The sequence below is a fragment of the Equus quagga genome, chromosome 12, assembly GCF_021613505.1.
Source record: "Equus quagga isolate Etosha38 chromosome 12, UCLA_HA_Equagga_1.0, whole genome shotgun sequence".
Classification (NCBI taxonomy): Eukaryota; Metazoa; Chordata; class Mammalia; order Perissodactyla; family Equidae; genus Equus; species Equus quagga.
In genome coordinates this window covers 26507743-26527898 of record NC_060278.1, presented here as the reverse complement: position 1 = coordinate 26527898, position 20156 = coordinate 26507743, and the positions used below count along the sequence as shown (strand labels likewise).

General features: G+C 44.6%; 1 protein-coding gene across 1 annotated transcript in view; it reads right to left on the bottom strand.

Moving 5' to 3' along the window:
* Positions 1–13455, bottom strand: part of IL2RA (interleukin 2 receptor subunit alpha) — a 51008-nt gene extending 37553 nt beyond the window's left edge. Inside the window, exon 1 of the mRNA XM_046679368.1 lies at positions 13235–13455. Within this exon, the coding sequence (XP_046535324.1) occupies positions 13235–13298 (64 nt within the window). The 5' untranslated portion in view covers positions 13299–13455. The remainder of the gene's footprint in view (positions 1–13234) is intronic.
* Positions 13456–20156: the final 6701 nt, after the last annotated feature.

The window sequence follows — 20156 nt, the reverse complement described above, 5'->3', positions numbered from 1 at the left end:
CTGAAATCAGAAATCCCAAGAGTCCCTTGCACCCCTATGTTCATCGCAGCATTATTTACAATAGCCAAGACGTGGAACCAGCCTACATGCCCAGAAACTGATGATTGGATAAAGAAGATGTGGTATATATACACAATGGAATACTACTCAGCCATAAAAAAAGACAAAATTGGCCCATTCACAGCAACGTGGATGGACCTCGAGGGTATTATGTTAAGCAAAATAAGCCAGTCAGAGAAAGACACACTCTATATGACTCCACTCATAGGTGGAAGTTAACATATTGACAAGGAGATCTGATCGGTGGTTACCAGGGAAAAGGGGGGGTGGGGGGAGGGCACAAAGGGGGAAGAGGTGTACCCACAACATGACTAACAATAATGTACAACTGAAATCTCACAAGGTTGTAATCTATCATAACATTAATAAAAAAATAATAAATAAATAAATAAATAAATAAATAAAAAGTATGGGCTCTACACCACTCCTGCCTTGCATAAATTCTTAGTAACACACGAAATCACAGGCTCTGATCATTTCAGCAAGCGAGTGCTGTTCTTTTCAACAGGCACCTCAAAGTCAGTAGGTGTGACCACGGGCGATGATCCTGCGACGAGCATCACTCCTGGGCTTCTCAGAGAATTTACGTCCATGGTGGCTGCATTTTCCAAGGACATAGGAACTTAAGATCTGTTACCATGATTCCCTGGGAATAGCTTTGTGCTAAAAAGCAACAAATGGGACACATCAAGGATGTGGTAATTATAGCATGAACTAGATATACTTCCTTCCTTGGCTTGAACCAAAACCTTCAGTCCTGTTTATGAACAGACCGGATGCAGTTGGGGAGCTTGCCGTCCCCCCGGGAGCTGAAATGCTTAGTCAGCACCGTGTAGAAGACAGATTACTTTTCACTCTGCTCCAGGGCAAGTATTCATTAAGCCAGAGAATGTCAGGATGGAAAGGGGGCTTAAAGACCCCTCTATCAACCTGCTCGCTCGCACGAGAGCGCACGCTTTGTCTGAGGTGTGTCAGAGTTACGGCGTGCCAGGCCCTGTTCTGGGCACTTGACACATACTGACTTTTCTAACCTTCACAGCCACCTAGGAAGTAGGCTATTATGACTATTAATGATAATGAATGCAATTATTTTATAGTATATTATTATAATTAAATATATAAATATGTAATAAATAATTGATATACAAAGAACTGTAGTATAATTAATATAACTATAAATAAGAATCAGTTAATTAATGATTAGATGAGTAGATCTTATCATTTCCATTTTATAGATGATGGAAGGGAGACACCGACAGGTTCAGACACCTTCCCAGAGTCACACAGCCTGTTGGCGGTGAAGCCAGCATTTGGATCTGGCAGCCTAAGAGGAGAAGGAGCTTGTAACCGCTGTGCTCCCACTTTCCCTCCCTTTGTGTCTTGGCTGCACCCTGTTTCTGTGGCCGCTGTAGCCTCTGACCTCTTACCGCCCTTGTCCCGCGTCTGTCCTGCCTTGTGGGAAGGCCTGGGCATCGGGGTGGGGGTGATGAGAGAGTTTGCTCACGCTGAGATTGTAAGGGCTGGAATCTCCAGGGACTGGGGCTCCAGTGGGTTCTTGGAATGAGTGAAAGAAAAGACGCAAGGATTTTGCCGAGGTTTCCTGGGCAGTTGGGTGGATGGGGGTACCTTTCATTGAAACAGGAAGTAGAGGAGAAAGAGCAAGCCTGGAGGGACATTCTGGATGTATGGAGTTGGAGAAGCCTGTGAGACATCCACGTGGAAAGGTCCGCTGGGTCTTTGGCTCTGCAGATGAGAAGTCCAGCCAGTCGTGTTCACTGAGCACCTGCCATATCCTGGTTACTTAGGCAGGCTGTCTTGCGTAGCCCTACAGCCACCCGGGAGTGTGTGTGTCATTCCCATTTTATACCCGCAGTAACTGAGACCCACGAAGGTTTAAAGAACCTGCCTACCATCAACTCTCACCCAAGTCACTCAGTGCCTTTGGGGTCTGCCCATCCCTGCCTCCCAGCCCTGCTGCCATCAGTCATTCACGCTGAAGCCAGTGCCGACCCTCTAAAGCACAGATGGCGTCCTTCCCTTTCCTGAGACTGCTCTAGCGTATTCTCGTCCTCTCAGGATACAGTCCAAACCCCTGTGCTTGGCAAGGCTTTACGACATAGCTCAGGCCAGCCTCAGAAATCTCCTCCTTCGCTGCACCCTCGGCCTGGGGTAACTATGCGTGGCTCTCGGAACTCAGCGCATCTTTTCTCTGTGGCCTCGCTTAAGACGTGCTTAAGACTTATTTCCCACCTTCTTGACTCCTGCTTGTCCTGCAGATCTCCCTCGTTGTCGTTTTTCTCTAGGAAGCCTTCTGGATCATTTTCTTCGGTTTTGCAGCATTCCTCTGCGCTCCGAGGCCACCCGGCCGTTTCTTGACGCGGTGCCTGCCACACTGTGCCCATCAGATCCCCACCACCTTGCACTGCCTGCAGGGAGTGGCGCTTAACGATTGTTTTGAAGGAAAGTAGAGCCACACGAGTCCAAGCTAGGGTTTGAATTCAAGCCCGCAGACCCCCTAATTCATGAGCCCTTCCCGCTCTCCCAAGATGCTGTCCTTTTGGGATGAACGCCAAGTGGGCAGATGAGACCTGGATTATTCCAGTAAGTGGGGAGGGTGCCCCTAGGAGCCAAGCTCTGAAATCACAGGGGAGGAAGTGGCGTTGGCAGGACAGGAGGAGATCTACTGGCTGGGGTGCATCGAGCTGGGGGGCCCTATGTGCAGAGGACACACGGACAGTCCAGGTTTGAAAGAGTATTGGATGCCAGGCAGAAGAAAGGTGGTGCATCCCATAGACAGCAGAGAATAATGTAAGCCCTTTGATCAGGGAGAAGACATCACAAACGATGCTTTCAGGGGGATTAATTTAGGGGTAGATCTTAAGGCATCCAAGAGTGACTTACGATGAGAGACTGCAGCCTTGCCTAAGAAGCCTGTGGGAATTAATGATACCTGTTGACAGCTTGCTTCCTTTGTACAAGGACGGAGCAGATGGCCCAGCTCCATCTCTCTCTTGGGCACCTGAATTACCGCCTCACGCCTTCAGTTTCCTCTTCTGTAAATGGGAATGACCACAACGGTCCCCAGCTCGTAGGGTTGTTGCGAGGATCGCGTGAGAGAATAGATGTAGAGTGTGCAGCTCGGTTCCTGGCCGGCCCACAAAAAGCTCTGTCGCCACAATTACTCTCACACGAGGAGGAGGAAGACAGGATGCTCAGATGGCCAGGCCCCCTCCAGCTCGCAGTTCCTGGCACAAGCCCATTGCAAACTCAGGCCAGAGGCACGAAAGGCAAGAAGCCCTGGGAGAGGGAAAGTGAAACTATGGCCTGGTGAGTGAAAGGCAGCGAAAGCCAGAAGTGAAATAAGCGACAAGAGGATGGAACATCAACAGCTGAAATGCTAACCCTTTGCGGTCTCCGCTCTCCCGGGTGTGAGCAGGATGTGTGAGGAAACTGCCCTTTTATTTTAAAAAGGGTTTTGGTGCTTTCTTTTTTTTTTGAAGTTGTTTGTTTTGCTTTCCACTTAAAATAAGGAGTTTTCTCTTTACAAAGATCCTTTTATTCTAAATCAGGCTCTGAACAGAGGTGTCACTACCACAGGGGCCGGAAACACATACCACACCGGTGCTCAGCTGAGTTGGAAGGCCCGGCCGGGTTTCATCAGCGGGGAAGCCGCGACAGCCCTGGCCACAGCTGGGAAGGATGTCAGAGGCGCAGCCTCACGTAAAGTCATACCCCCCAAAACTCCCGGGAAACCCACAGAGCTCCGAGACAGGAAGAAGCTGACGTCAACTATGTTTCGGGGACTTCAAGCCAAACTCTTAGAAATGATTTAAATGATTTCTCCCTTTTACTTGGTATCATAATAAACTGATCTTTTGCTCAGGAGATGTGCCAATTTGCCCCAAGGGGCTCATATCATCAAACTATATATATATATATATTTGCAGAGGAACACTGTTACTTTACTTTTTAGCGCGTAAACCGGACTGATCCCTGGACGTTTAGGACAGGGGAACCGTTCCCACATAGTCGGGGATGAGGCAGTTGTTCATTACCGGGTGTAGACGGTGCTTCTAAAACACTCCAGGGCCATGGGAGCAATCGAACAGCTTGTTCTTAAAGGAATGGAAATAATCCCACCTGAAATGTTCCTGTTTTCTCTGTAAAGGAATCTCTTGAGTAAAAGAAAGCTCTGCGCATCCTCTGTCTAGATTATTCTAAGCTGAAAATCAGTGGTGTTTGATTTTAACAATGTTAGTAACTAATAATGACAAGACTGCGCTCTCAGCCCTGCTTTCTGTCCCCATTGTTAGTGTAAACGTGAGGTGGCCGTTGGCTTAAGATGCACGCGGACTGGCCGTGAGGATGAACATCTGTCTGTGTGCTCTGTCCACTCTTTCTGTACCCCTGTGTCTTTGATCTTAACCTGCACTGTATCTATCTGTGCACTGTATTTCTCTCCTGCTGGATGGTGAGTTCTTGGAGGCCAAGAACTGGGTTACCTTTGTCTCTAACTCCGATCTGACACCTGGTAGTCGTTCAACAAATATTTGCTGAATGAATGAATAAACAAATAACTGACAGTCCTGCCACAGGCCAGATTGTCTCCTGCCACCCTATTGCTTCCCTTCTCCGCCTGTCACACCCTCCTGTCTGTCCATCTATCTTGGCGCAAGGTTCTCACTCTGAAAAGCTCCCCAGCAGAGAAAACTCCCGCCCTCCTGCCCGCGAGGCACACACCTCTCCCTGCTTTTGTTTTTATCGCTGAGAATACAGAAAGCAGCGAGACTTCAGAAGGAGGTGTCTATTTCCGTCCCAAACAGAAAAGAGTGGGTGATTCCGTGGGCAGAGATTCCTGAACACGGTGGAGTTGACTCATGCCTGGAGGCGCTCAGAATTTCCTCTGTTTTGTGGGCGGCTGGGGTAGACTTGGCCCGAGAAAAGTGCTTTCTCTGAAGCACAGTCAAATGCGAGAAAGACCCCCCCGAGCTGCGCTTTGGGGGCAGAGGAGGAGGAGAGCAGCAGGATTCAGAGAATTCAGGAATCCAAGGACTGGATGGGCTTTAACGGGTCAGTCCCTCTGCTGACACAAACACATGAATTCACACACGGCCACAGGAGCCCCGGGAAATACCCCACGGCGCGCTCACGTCAACTCTTTATAAAATGAAAATAAACTTCTTTATTAACACGGCGCATACATTTTTACCTTTCGTAGCAGTTTAAAAGAATAGTAGGGAATGCAGGCTCTGGAATGAGACTGCCCCACTCAAATCCTAGCTCCTTCTTAGCTGTGTTCCATTGGGCAACTTAATGAACCTCTGTGAGCCTCGGTTTGCTGGGTGGAAAATGGGGATAATGATAAGGCCTCGCTTATTTTCAGAATTAACCGAAGTAACACTATGTTTTCACATGATACCTGAAAGACAGCTTACAGGCTAAGAATATTAGCTCTTGTTATTATCATCGCTGTTTAAAATGTTTCTTGGAACAAGGATGGACGCAAATAAGCCTCAGACCAAGAATAGGTATTGGTGTCAGTATTCGTACGGGCCATCTGTTTTCCAGCTCACAGCTCCGTCAATCTGCTCGCCTTTCTCTCTTCCTGTAGGCAGTCGGGGCCTCCTGGGGACTAGTCTGTTTTCCACACTCTTTAGGGTAAAGGAGACAATCGTCCCCTTAGACCTTCCTTTCTATTCTTTAGAAACATGCTGTTCTTTCTTCTTTTGGGAAAAAGTACTCAACTGCCCCTCGTCTCCTGACACCAGTCGGCTTTCTCACTTCATCCAGCACGAGGGGGATGGAGAACCATGGAAAGGGGAGAAAGCAGCCCAGAAAGCATGTCTGACCCACACCTTCTGCCATGGGGCAGGCCTCCCCAGAGGCGCAGACTTCTCATCAGCACCTGACTCCTTCCTTTCATCTTCATCCCAGCATGGTGACCTTCTGGTCTCCCCAGACTCATACCACCTACATTTTGGTGCCTTAGAATTTTCTGCTGCCTGAAATCGTCCTGTTCACAGGATACCTGGCACTGGGTTGAGAACTGCCCATCAAAAGCCCCATGAGTTGGGTGGGTGGGGGTATAGGGGTGCACTGTCAGGATGGAAGCCCCTGGAATCTAGCCTAGCGGTATGCAGTTAGCTGGGGCTAGGTCAAGGGCAAAACGTGGATGTAGGGAAATAAGACCTCATGTGGTACTGGTAATGCTGGTCCAATGATCCATCGTGTCAAGGAAATCTACCAGGCACCCATGACATGTGTAGACACTAAAGGATTAGACATGAGGAGGACTCAGGCGCTTTTTGTCTGAGAAGAAATATAAGTTTCTATCAGAGAATCACTAGCTGTTTGAGCCTTCTTTTGCTCAGCACACACACACAAATGCTAATGTTTATATGTACATGAACTACGGGTCATTCATTTTGTGGCCCTAGTAAACTCTTCAGTTTTCAGTTTGTCACTCATGGATCATGATCCCTGTGTACAACTTTAGCAAAATCATTAGAAAATATCATCCTCCCACCCATCCCCTGATCTTCACAAGCACACATTCAGAGCTCGTACGTCCCAGGGCCACCTTCTCCGAGAAGCCTTCCACCCTCTCCAGGAAGCACGTTACCTTCCCTGTTCTGATCTCTATGGCATGCGTCAACTTTGCTATGTACTACTTTGCAATATTTGACCCTGTGTCTTTTCCGGATTGCTTTTCCCATTTTAATTGCAAGTTGTGTGTGGGTAGACGCAATGTGTATTTCTTCTCTCACATGATACCCTTGCTACTCAAAAGGGGGTCCATGCACCAACAACAAGAGCTTCGTGGAGGAGCCTGTTTGAACCAGAATCTCAACCCCCACCCCAGACACCCTAAATCAGAATCTGCTTCATAACAAGATCCCCATGTGATTTGTAAATACGTTAAATTTGGGAAGTACCGTGTGCATTAGGGCACCTATTCTTAGTGAATAGAAATGAAATAATGGAGTCAAACCAACCATGGGAATCATTATTCTGTGGATTTCAATCCTAACTGCATCTTGAGTCATTTGAGGAATTTTAAAAATGTTATTGTTACGTCTGATTCTCATCCCCAGAGAGTCTGACCTAACTGATCTTAATTGGTCTTAGATGAGGCTTGGATATCAGTTGTTAAGGCACCCGAGATGCATGCTGAACATGCCGCTGGCGCTGGGAACCACTGCTCTAAATACATTTCCAAGTGGGACTTGTGGTCTCTTATTGATGGATGCAAATCCCAGAGTAGCCTTAAAACAAGTCAAATAGCCAAACACTGTCTGAGTAATCTGAGAGTGGAAAATACCTAAAAAACTAGAGATGATTATATTGTCGCTTTCCCCTAAATGGGTGATTTATTTGAAAGCCTGGTGGGGGATTCAGTGATGGGCTGTTGACTCACTGGCAAACGCTGTTGGCTTTCCCTTGGCAGTCTTAGACAGGAACTGCTCAGCAGATGTTTCATCTCCATTGTTAAGCCATGAGCAGTTCGAGGGCAAGGACTGTAACATTTTTCATCTCGGTAGTCCTAATGCATGAATGGATGGATGGATGCGTGTCACCGAGAGCCGGCGTAAAGACATGCAGGAATATTGATTGGGCTGGAATTTAGAGGCCTAGATTCTAATTGGGGCTCTCCACTTTTCTTGCTTGCCTAGTGTCCTTGGTTTGTTTTTGGTACCCTCTCCTTGCCATCTTCTCACAGCTTTACCAAGCCAACTGCAGCTCCCTTACCAGGCAGCATACCTTCCTATGTCGCATTCTCTCTGTTCACAACTATGGGTGTTAAGATATTAAGGAACGTGATCGGAGGTCTTACCTGGGGACCCTTGTTTATAGGAAGGCCATAACCTGGAGATCTGTACTCAAAATTTTGTATGTATGTACATTTTTCAAAGGAGATAGTTAATAAGCTCATCAAATTTTCTCAAGGACATATCCCTCAAAAAATGTTAAGAACCAAAAAGCTAGATGGATTCTTGCTGTCACCTTGTCCTTCCCAATGAGAAGTTCAGGCTGTGTGTATAGAAGTGATAAATGAGGTCCATCTTTATATAGTGAGATTCTCTGGGCCATTGTTTTTGCCCTCTCGATGCTACCTGGGGCAGCGGCTGACTCCACCTACGCAGAACTTCCTGAAGAAATTGTTAGAAAGGGTCACCCAAAACGAAGACAGGAGAGACGGAAGCTCTTGAGGGTCTCCAGTCTTTCCTCGCTCATACCTGTCTAGACGAAGAACCGAATGAGAGGGGAGGGTCTCAGGGAGTTTACAGATCTCCAGTAGCTTTAGAGGACCCAAGTGGGCCACAGACTGATCCCAGGGTGGCACGCATTGTCAGCCCAGATAGAAGGAAGCCTAGATTCTAAGTCCAGAGGGATCGGAGGCTCTCATTTTAGCCTCCTGCCTGGTTTGGGAACACTGCAGCATTTTTGACAAATGTTCACCTAAGCTCTGCTTAAACACTCCAGATAAAGGGAGCCCATGACTTTGTGGAGAGAACAGGGGACGAGGAACTCTTTACTCTGAATGTCTGGCTATTGGAAGCTTGCCAAACACAAATAAACCCATGCTTCCAGTTTCAGCGGCTTCCCACCACCTGGCCTCATTCACCTCCCCACTCAGATTTTCCTTCCTCTTCTGCTTCTTGCAGCGTCCCCAAGTCTGGGGCAGGGAGCAGACAGCAGGCTGGATCATGCTTTCTCTCCTAAAGCCAAGAATCCACGCTCCTATGTGACCCCGGTGCTCTTGGGTTTGAAAAACATGAAAATCACATATCCCTAATTTCCTTTTCTAGGAGGGGAAGTGAAAAATAGAAGTTGGAAGGAGACAGAGGAGAACCAGGATGGAGAGGTTGGAATAGGCCCAGAATGCCACCCCGTCCGTCTGTCCAGCCAGCATATGCACCCCTCGATAGCATCCCCCAGAAGTGTCCAGACAGCCTGTATTTGAACATTTTCAGGGATGGAGGGCTTATAGCTTATGAAGCAATCGATTGAATTAAGATTCTCTTTCCTTTTCTTACAGGAAATGACCTGGGGAAAAGAGGAGAGAAACAGCTTCCCACTGATGTAAGACTTCTCCTGTGAGAAACAAGGAAACCATTTGAGGGCAAAAATTCCCTAAACAAGCAAACAGCAGAAGGCCTCGCCAACAGTTAGTAGCATTTTTTTGCCTTGACACTTACAAGTGCAACAATTACGGAAGCTTTGGGTCACGCTCGAGTGCAGAGGAGTACCTTTCAAGAGTTGGAAATAACCTACAACGAGATGTCAGGCTGTGGTACTTTGGCTCTCAAAGGTCTCTTACCCCAGACTCTGTTATGTATGTCTTCAGTCTGGAAACTTTTTCATTCAAAAGTACCCCACCTTGAAAATGCCTTTTAAGCAGAGCTCATTTCATTTCCTTTTCAGAATTCTCGACATAGATCAATAGAACTGGAAGGGGGTCTCAAAACCATCTTGATCAACCTTCTCATTTTACAGAAAGAAGCTGAGGCCTGGGGAGGTACAGCAATCTGTCAAAAGTCACACCCTTCTCATGTCTTCTCTTAGGAGGGGCCTTGGCCCACTTTCAACTCCCTGCAAAGTTCAATTTCCTCCTAGTTCTTCTCTCTACTGACCTCAGGTGACATTCGCCACTTCCTAAGGGAACTCTGTTTTTAATGTTTCTGCTGATCATTTGGCAATGAGGAGAGCAGGGAAATTAACTTGAGTGGCCACCACGTTGCGGTGCAGCCTGACTTAACGGTGACTCTAGCTATGACGGGAATGACTTCAACAAGAAATTACATGGAAGTCTCCAGAATACCCAAGGCTGTAGTCAAAGAAGTCTAAGAGTATTTCTCTTTGAGCTGAATGGGGTCAAGTGGTGGAGTGGTGGAACTCATCCACAATTCTTTCGTGGCATCTCTCACTGACCATTAGTGAGGTCAATTCTTTTTGTGGCTCAGTTTTCTCAGATCTAAAATGAAGCGTATGCACAGGTGATAGACAAGACTGCCTATTTAAGACATGCTTTTTTAAAGAAAGTAGCAACTGTTCTATGAGGTACTCCCTAAGCTTGTCAAAGCGCTGTCTCTCCAAGATGTATCTTGAAGTTGAGCAAAGTAACAGTTGGAATTACACTTTGAGATCTAGAGAAATCGAATAGTTAAATGTGAAGAGTTAAACATTTTGTGTTTTATTTTCATTATTTTGTTGAGGTCGCATTGGCTTATACCACTGTGTAAATTTCAGGTGTACATTATTATATTTCAGTTTAATGTTTTGTTTGACTGACAAGTGTGAAGATGGGAAATTCCAGTGTGGGCAGTAGTCTTTACAAGAAGGGATAGTTAGACAAAAATATCATTTTAATGGGTTTCCATACTTTGTGTTTTTTTTTTTTCTTTTTGGGTCTAGGAGTTGAAGATTTGATCACAGAATTCCTAGAATGAAAGAAAGATGATCAAGGCTTAGAAAAACTCTCAGAATTTCCACAATTCTGAGAAAGGTGCCTTCGATAACGTGCCGCGTTGGTCACACCAGGAGAATTCTCTTTTAAACCACATCCCAGGACCCAGTAATATAGAGACTAAAAACACCCAAGTTGACGAATTCATCCCTTGTAAGCCATCACAATTTTAAATAGTGGCTTTGGAAATTTTCAAATTGAAAATCTGCCTTATGAATCAGCTAGAAATTACATCTGTTGACAATCTGTCTGATTTCGTTAGAGACCTCTCACCCGTGAGGCTTAAAAAGACTTGTTTATTTTAAGACTGGGTTCTTGGAGGAAAAATTCTGAGATGAGATTATTTCTTACCCTGCAGTGGTTCCTAAACCATTTGTTGATCCCAGAAACTCAACTCATTTCATCCTCTGGCCACCAAGTCATCATTTGCCTCTGGATTGGACTATTTCAAGAGTCTGACAACCGGTCTCTGTGTACTGAATCTCTCTCCACTCCATGCCAGAGGCGTCTCCACAGACTCTGACCCTGTCTGCAGTGAACAGAAAGAGCGCAAGCCAGAGAGACCTGGGCTTGAACTCCAGTTTTTTCACTCCCTGTGTGACTTCTGAATTTTGGGTTCTTCTTCATCTAGTGGGTTTGTGACATCCACATTGCAAAGCAGTTGTGAAGATTAAAATAAGACATATATATGTCATATAGAAGATACTCTATAAATGGAAATTTTTATTTTCTAGTAGTCTTTTTTTTTTTTTTTTTTTTTGCTGAGGAAGATTTTCCCTGAACTAACATCTGTTGCCAATCTTCCTCTTTTTGCTTGAGGAAGATTCGCCCTGAGCTAACACGTGTGCCAACTTCCTCTATTTTCTATGTGGGTTGTCACCACAGCATGGCCGCCAACAAGTGGTGTAGGTCTGTGCCTGGGAACTGAACCCGGGCCATGGAAGCAGAGTGCACCAAACTTAACCACTAGGCCAGGGGGCCAGCCCTCTGGTAGTCTTTTATTGTCTACCAAATGAAATTGAAAATTTTTAGCTTGCTAGCTAAGGCCTTGGATCATTCATTTGACTCCATCCTACCTTTCCAGTCTTCATTTCCAATATCCCCACGTCCCCATGCAGTGCCATGGGCCACAGCAGACCACTCACTCTTTCCTAATGCTCTGCTGTGTCTTTGCTCATATGGTCCTGTCTATCCAGAATCTCCACGTATGGAAATTTGCCAGTCCCTCGGGGCTCTGTTTGCATGCTGCCTTCATGAAGCCTTCTCTGACAGCCTCGTGCTCCCATAGATCTTATCACATTCCAATTTGTATTACTGTTATTATATCTATGTCTTCTTCCCCCTTACTAAGTTATAAATCTCTTAAGGGTCAAGACTATGCCTTGTTCATTTTTGCATTTCCTACAGAGTTGAAAAGGGGAATAAGAGGTATTGGATAGATTTTTTTGAGAATTAAGTGAATGAAAGAGTCCTCATAATACTTCCACTTGCCCCACTGCCATCAAGACCATTCATATCTTCAGCTAAGTCACCAATGGCTAGCAGTAATATGAGTTTCCCTGAAATGAGTTTCCCAGAGATAAGGCATGATTAATTGTAAAGCCTCTGCTGTTCTGGCTTGGACTGACCTCCCACTTTGCAAAGGCCCTGCTGAGGCAGAAATCACATTATAAGCTTTCCAAAAATCATGCCCACTTTAACTCCAGAGTGAAGGAGATCCTACACGTGGGTCAGTTCACAGCCCAACACAACTTAGCCCACTTCCCCCAAGCAAGCAGAAAGCCTCCTTGTTTGCATCATCATATTTCACTTCTTAACACCTCTTTCTGTGGCCACTTAACTTTTTCATATATCTAGAAATTAAGAATATGAAATTATAGACTTTGACATCTTATCTGTCGTCCTGAGTAAGCAAGGGAAGAAGTTATTAGAAAATTCACACTCAATTAGGAAGGGTGGTTTGAGGTAGACGGCGGTGGTTTCTTATTTCTTAAAAAAAAAATCTTTGATAAAACCCATGTGAAAGGATGAATGAATTCAAAGTTTGCATATATGTGTGTGTGTGTGTATATACACACACATACATATACATGCATATATACAGACAAGGACATAAGAAAGAATAGTGTTCTGAAAGTGAGTATGCTTATATTTTCTAAAATTTCTATAAAGTTGCACGTATAAAGAGCTTCCTAGGTACTATTTCCTGAGGCGGTAAAACACAAAGTACACATCCCTGAAGCTAAGCTTTTCTGAGATCTGAAATTCTCCCAGTGTTTCATATATGAGTTACTGACATCTCAGGCACATGAACCTGGTCTTAGAGCGATTCCTGGTAGATTATTAGTATGATCTTACAACAAGTGGGTGCCATGGCAAACAAAATCCATTGAAAAATAAAAGACAATTTCTTGAGGAATCTGCTCATTTGTATCCTGTCAGCATTCAAAGATCATGCCACTCTATTCTCCCCCAGAATCAACTGAGAAAGACTTTGAGTGACTGGAGAGCCCACCATTCCGAGCTCTCATTTTAGGTCGCGGACAGTTGAGTCATAAAATGGGGCTCCCGTGGACGAGGAGTAGAACCCAGGATCCAATCTCCTTCTCTGCTCTTTCTACTTAAGTGCCGTCTCTGACTCTGTGACTGGGGAGAGGTAACATCTACTAGCCTTCCCAAGATTCCCAGGGCACCAGGAGCCCTTACCTGTCACGCAGCCGGGTACCATGATGATGGTGAAGAATCCCCACACCAGCAAGCCTGGCTCCATCTTTCTGGCACCTGGGATCGGCTGCCTACTTGAGGGCAGTGAAGAGAAGATGTTTCTCTGCAGAAGGCTGGGTTTCCCGTCAGCCTCTTGTTTACATCGTACTAGGAGGATGGGGGATGAAAGGTCAGTCCGTTCGGGTTGTCATCCTTGCTGGTCCATCCACTCTCTATGACAGTGAGGACCTGCTCTCTATAAGTATTAGGTTGGTTTGTTCAGCCAGGAAATTGTGCCTAGCACTCTCTTCTCTAGTCTCAAATATAGGAAGTGGTTTTAACCAAGTTTTTTTCAAGTTCAATTGCTGGGAGGTGTGGGCTGGGGTTGGTGAGAAGGATCAGGCTTCGTTTATGAATCCTTTTTTCAGCTTCACCCAGAAAAGGAAAGGGAGATTCCCCCTGCCGTTGAAGGAGGATGAGCAAGCACTTCTTGGCAGTGGTCTTATCTAGTTTCATAAACTGACGTCATCATGAAATTGAGGTCCTCCCCCAGCCTTGCAGCTCCCTGAGGTGTCAGCAGTTGCCGTACGAGATGGAGGAGCAAGACCATCCCAAGACTGTGGAAGAGCGGTCTTGGTCATAGTGGGGCATTTCCTAAAGCTATCTGACCATGGATCTCTTTAAAAAGTCTAGTGGTATTGGGGCTCGGTCTCCAATATTCAGGTAACTGAAAAGGAAGCAGCAGTGGTTAGCCGACTGGTTAGTTCACACGCTCCACTTTAGCAGCCCAGCGTTTCATGGGTTCGGATCTTGGGCGCGGACCTAGCACTACTCATCAAGCCATGCTGAGGCGGCGTCTAGCGGAACTAGAAGGACCTACAACTAGGATATACAACTATGTACTGGGGGGCTTTGGGGAGAAGAAGAAAAAAAAAAAAGATTGGCAACAGATCTTAGCTCTGGTGCTAATCCTTAAAAAAATAATTTTTAAAAAAAAGGAAGCAGCAGACTGGTCCATAATAAAAATGATTTATCATCAGTACTAGCCATAATCATTTCGCCATGATGTCCCGGTTTCCTGAAAATGAGCTGTCATTTTATAAGATATTTTGCCTCCAGATTAGTCTTTCTCTTAAAGGATCATCCTAAAAGTGGGCTTTGGTTTTAAACTTTGGAATTTTTTGCAAAATTAAATCTTGCTTCTCTGTTTAATTATCAGAGATATCTTCTGATTTTCGCAAAATGGTTGACTACGTTTTGCCATTCGGCAATTCCTGTCCATTAGCAATCATCTAATTATAGTAAAATACAATTTAAAAAATATTAGAAAGCAAGCAAAGATATTGACAACAGAAGACTATCTGGGCAAGCCAAAGCAGTTAGCTCATGGTTCCAACATGTATCACCTCTACTCCTGACATTCTCTCAGAAAGGGAGCTACCTCTGGAAAGAAGCTTGGAATTCTGCAAATGAACGAAGAATGGTTTCCAAACTAAGTACCAGAGTTTGCAGAGAAAAATAGTGAACTGACCTCTCTGGGAGAGGGATGCTTATCAAAATGAGACAAGATTATCTTTTAAGATTCCAGGGGAGGCTTAATTCCATTGCTAGAGACATTTTCAACTGCACAGATGAGTGCTTTCTTTTCTCCCAACCGTGTGGATGAGTGCAGCAATTCTTGTTATCCCCATGGTATTAAGCTGGAGATTTTTGCTACCTATAGGTATCATCATATAATTTTAAAAACTTACAGAAAAATTGGAAGTATAGTACAAATAACTCCCCCTCCCAAACCATTTAAAACTAGTTGCCAGTGTGATGGTCCATTGCCCCCGAATACTTTAGTGTGGATTTCCTACGACAAGGACATTCTCCAACATCACTACAACCATCCCAATCAGGAAATGACATTGATGCATTACTGCCATTCAATCCTCAGAGCCCAGGTTCTCTAGTTGTCTCAGTCATGTCCTTCCCAGCGAAAGGATCCGGTTCAGATCCACGTATTTCGTCTCATTGTCATGTATCTTTAGCAGGTCTTTTGTCTTTTCTTGACTTTCATGGAAAGACACTTTTAAAGATTACATGACATGACATTATTGAGGGGAGTTATTTCGTAGATTATCCATCAGTTTGGATTTGTTTATTGTTTCCTCATGATTAGATTCAGGTTTTGCATCTTTGACAGGAATAACACAGAAGTGGTGCTGTGTTCTTATCAGCACGTCCCTGTATCCCGTTACTGACGCTGTTCACCTTGATCACTTGTTTAAAGTGTTGTCCTCTAGATGCTCCCATTTTAAAGTCACTGCTTTCCTCTGTAATAAATAAATATTTTGTTATGTGATATATTTGTCCTGTTACACACAAACTTTCAAATTGCTTATTTGCTTATGTATATCTATATGGGCTAATGATTTTCTGTTTTATTCAATGGGGTATAGTATATTACTGTCATTTATTTCAATGCTCAAATTGACTCCTGTTTGTCTGTTGGGAATCCATTTGAGCTGACTTATGTGTCCTTTTGACATGTCCCCAACATCCTTTGGATACTTCCTTGCTTGGGGAGCATAAAAAGATTTTCCAGGCTCGTCTTGTACTTTCTCTGTCCCAGCCCTGGAATCAGCTATTTATCCAAAGATCCCTGGTTCCTTTAGGGGAAGATAGTCTTTAGAAACTCAGATGTGCTCATTGCTATTGGGATGGTGCTACTCCCAGGCTCTCCCAATGGGCAGAGCTAGGGCACATGTGCATGTACACACATGCACACACACATATGCACACACACGCTTGCCTTTGCATCTGTATTTATTTCTATACCCATGTACACATATCGAAAACCGTGAGTTCACACTGATACAACCCAACATCCCAATTTCAATCTAGCACCACAGGGGTGACTTCCAGTTTTTTCTTTTTCTGTATTTGTAAATCCCTTCCTTGGAAGTGGGACACTTGGCTTCCACTCTCCCTAGTCTATTTACTTTTTCATCAATCCTCCTGTATGTTACCAGTCTCTAATCTCTGCCACCATCGCCTTCCCCACATGGGTACCTTCTTCCCCCTTCCCAGGCTCCGAATCTCTGTTCTGAACCAAACCTCAGCCTCTGAAGGAGTGGCCTCCTCACTTGATCAGGTTCTGACCCCCTTACCAGGCAACCCCCACCACGAATGTCCTTCTGACCCTGCTTGGGCGCTGCACTCCCATACTGGGCCATTCCTCTTAGGGACAACCTTCTCCACTAGCTTGAGACCTGACGCCTCTTGCCAGCCTGCCCTGTGCATGAGCCCCCTCCCCACCACCTCTTGGGCTCAGTCAGGTCCTGAGTATCTGCCTGTCTTTGTGGACCCCTCTCATTGGGATCAAGTTCTGACTTCCTCCACTGGGCCGCCCCCTGTGGGGACCCCTGCTCCACTCTGCTTGCACTCTGACTCCCCTTTCTAGATGATCTCATGGAGACACACTTCTCACCCCATTTGGGCTGTGACCCCACTCTGGGCTACTGTGCACACAGATGCCTCCTTTGCTTTGTTCTGCCTGAAAACTTCAGGACTGAATTGTTCAGAGAGGGAAGGAGAAGAAGAAAGCTAGTGGTGGCACTCAAGAGTAAGCAGTCAAAGGAAAATGAAGCCAAGACATGAAATCCAGACAAGCTCCGAGAAGGAGCACAGACGTAAGGAAGAAGCAAACAAAATCATAATGACCTCCAAGCTTTTAATCTGCTTCGTATTCTTTTTAAACTCCAGAGGGTCTTAGGAACTCACATTTCTTCTTGGGAAGCAACAATTACCTAAAGTTCACTAATACCTTCAACTTTATATCAGTTTCTTTGCCTTCTCTGAAGTTAAAGTTAAATTTAATGATATTACATTCACAAAATTTTTGAGGATCAAAAAAATATTAACCAGGACTCATAAGGTACACATGGGTTAAACTAGACAGCAAAAATTAATCTCACGGATTAATTCACTGCTATGCAAAATAATCAAAATTGGAATCATAACTTTTTCTTTTCTTCATAATAGAACCTCCCTCAACCCGTCCTCGTAATAACTGGAGGGTTAAATCCATTTTACGTCGTAGTAACAAAACGGTAAAATATTAGAAAAATAGCTTTTATTTTACATTTTTATTATTAAATGACATACAAATCATTAAAACAAAAATACCAATTTGGGGGATCTTTTTAATCAAATAGCTGTTCTTTTTATGAGTCCTATTGCTGAGTTAGAGCCTCGTATCAGAGGCCACATTGGATAATCCTTACCTCCCATCCTGCACAGGCATGTTGGGAGGAAGGGAGGAACATAGAAAGTGCACACTGCTCCAAAAATTATCAGTTCATTTACCTTGGGAAGCACACTTCTTGACTTTTAAGAAATTTCAGGTTGTATTTTTTTTTTCATTTTCACTGTGAAGTGTTAGGACTTACTGCTTGTTTAAATCAGTCCCAGTTGGAGAAGCTGTCAAGTTCTTTCCATCACAGAGCCAGGTCAACATGATGGTGTGATAGAAATGTTGGGTATTCATTAAACTGAGTAATATCATCAACACATACTGAAATTAAAACTCAGGTTACGGGACAGAGACCAGAGACCAATAAATCAACAACCACACCATGACAGGTTGCGTGATGGAGACCACCAGCAGGGCACCAAAATCCCCCTTCCCTTCTTCTTAGGTGAATGAACAGAATACATTTCCTAGACTCCTGCAGCTCAGTGTGGTTACATGATGAGGTTCTTGCCAAGAAACATTAGTGGCAGTGATGTTTAGCACTTCTGCCTCACTTGTTTAACTGGGAACCCTGACTTCTTTCCTGCTGGCTGGAATGGTGGTGACCAGAGGAATCTTGGGAGCTGCACGTTGAAAATGGCAGCCCCGTGTTCCACCTGGGCTCCAGAACACCTGGCACACAGCTACCTATGATGGAACATGTACCTCAAATTGTTACGTGAGAAAGTGGTAAACGTTTTTGTACACTGAGCCATGTTATTGCAGGGCCTTTTGTTACAGCACTTACAGCCGCTTAGCTCACCCTGACTAGTATCCTTGGTCTCGACGGATGGATCAAACACCACGTGTTCCTGTATCAGGGATTTCTCCCGGGGCAGCAGGCTTGTTTAGGAACAGCCCGACAATCCTCAAATCACAGAAGAACAACCACAACCATACAATAGCTTCAGGTTGACCCATCATCAATGGAAAAAAAAACAGTGTTTTGTGAACTTCTCACCAAAAATGTTTCACCTAGTCTTTTCAAGACATAGAGGCTCTGCCACTTTTCTTTAAACGGTAAATCTAGGTAAGCGATTCGATTCTGTTGGGCACGTTGGTATTCAAGCTTTCTTCCTAATATACTTTTAAAATTTCGCATAAATGTATCTTGACATCTGAAGCAAGATGTTGCTGCAGCTCAAGCAGCTGAGCAACACCGAGGCCCACTTGTAAAGCAGCCCCCAAAATATCTTCAAGGATTTAATTCACTGCAATTATAAAGTATTTAAATCTATTTAATTTTTATATAAAGTCTAAAAATACCATATCACAAAGCCCCCACAATTTTTCTGACAAATTAAGAGGACCAACTCTTGGTGCAAAGATGGACTGACGTAAAAACAAGTAGCTTAGCTGATCTTCACAGTTTGCACTGAGCTGAACTTTCAGTCTGAGTTTACTGACCTTGGGCTTCTAGCTGACGTTTCACTGCTCTATGCAGGGACAGAAGGTGGAGGGAGGGGAGGAGAAGAGAGCATATCCTTTTTCTCATAAACTGCATATGATCTCACCTTGAGGCTCTGCGTCTCGGAGCTGCTGCCCTTAATGAATTTACAGTTGAGATGGAAAGACACTTGAGCATCACTTCCTCCAGGAGGCCTTTTCTAGTTCTTTCTACTCAGTCTGTCATAGAACTTGCCACGCTTTATCGTAATCCACTATTTATATGCATTTTCTTCCTCTAGTCTGGTGGTTAATCTTTCTGGGGGGTAAGAACCCTTTTGAGAATCAAATGGAGTCTGTGGTTTCTTCCCTTGGAAAAAATGTACATCGGCACATCCCTAGTAGGTTGGCAGGCTCTTTCAGGAGATTCATGGGCCGTTCGAACTCCAAGGATCCAAGGACCACAGATTAAAAGATCTCCATGCCACATGAAAAGATGCTCATCATCACTGATCATCGGGGAAACGCAAATCAAAACTACGCTAAGCTATCACCTTACACCCATTAGAATGGCAAAAATAACCAAAACAAAAAGTAACAAATGTTGGAGAGGTTGTGGAGAAAAAGGAACCCTCATACACTGCTGGTGGGAATGCAAACTGATGCAGCCACTATGGAAAACAGTATGGAGATTTCTCAAAAAATTAAAAATAGAAATACCATCTGACCCAGCCATCCCACTACTGGGTATCTATCCAAAGAGCTTGAAGTCAGCAATTCCAAAAGCCCCATGCACCCCTATGTTCATTGCGGCATTATTTACAATAGCCAAGACATGGGAGCAATCTAAGTGCCCATTAACCGATGATTGGATAAAGAAGATGTGACTATTACTCGGCCATAAAAAAAAAATAAAATCGTCCCATTAACAACAACATGGATGGACCTTGAGGGTATTATGTTAAGTGAAATAAGCCAGATAGAGAAGGACAATCTCTGTGTGACTCCACTCATATGAGGAATTTAAACATGTAGACAAAGAGAACAGATTAGTGGCTACCAGGGGATGGGGGGGTGGGGCATGGGCACAAAGGGTGAAGGGGTGCACCTACAACACGACTGATAAACAATAATGTACAATTGAAATTTCACAAGATTGTAAACTATCATAAACTCAATAAAAATTAACTTTAAAAAGAGAAAAAGATCTCCATGCCAAACTATGGGCCTCTAGAGGACAGGCCTATGCCCAATACATCT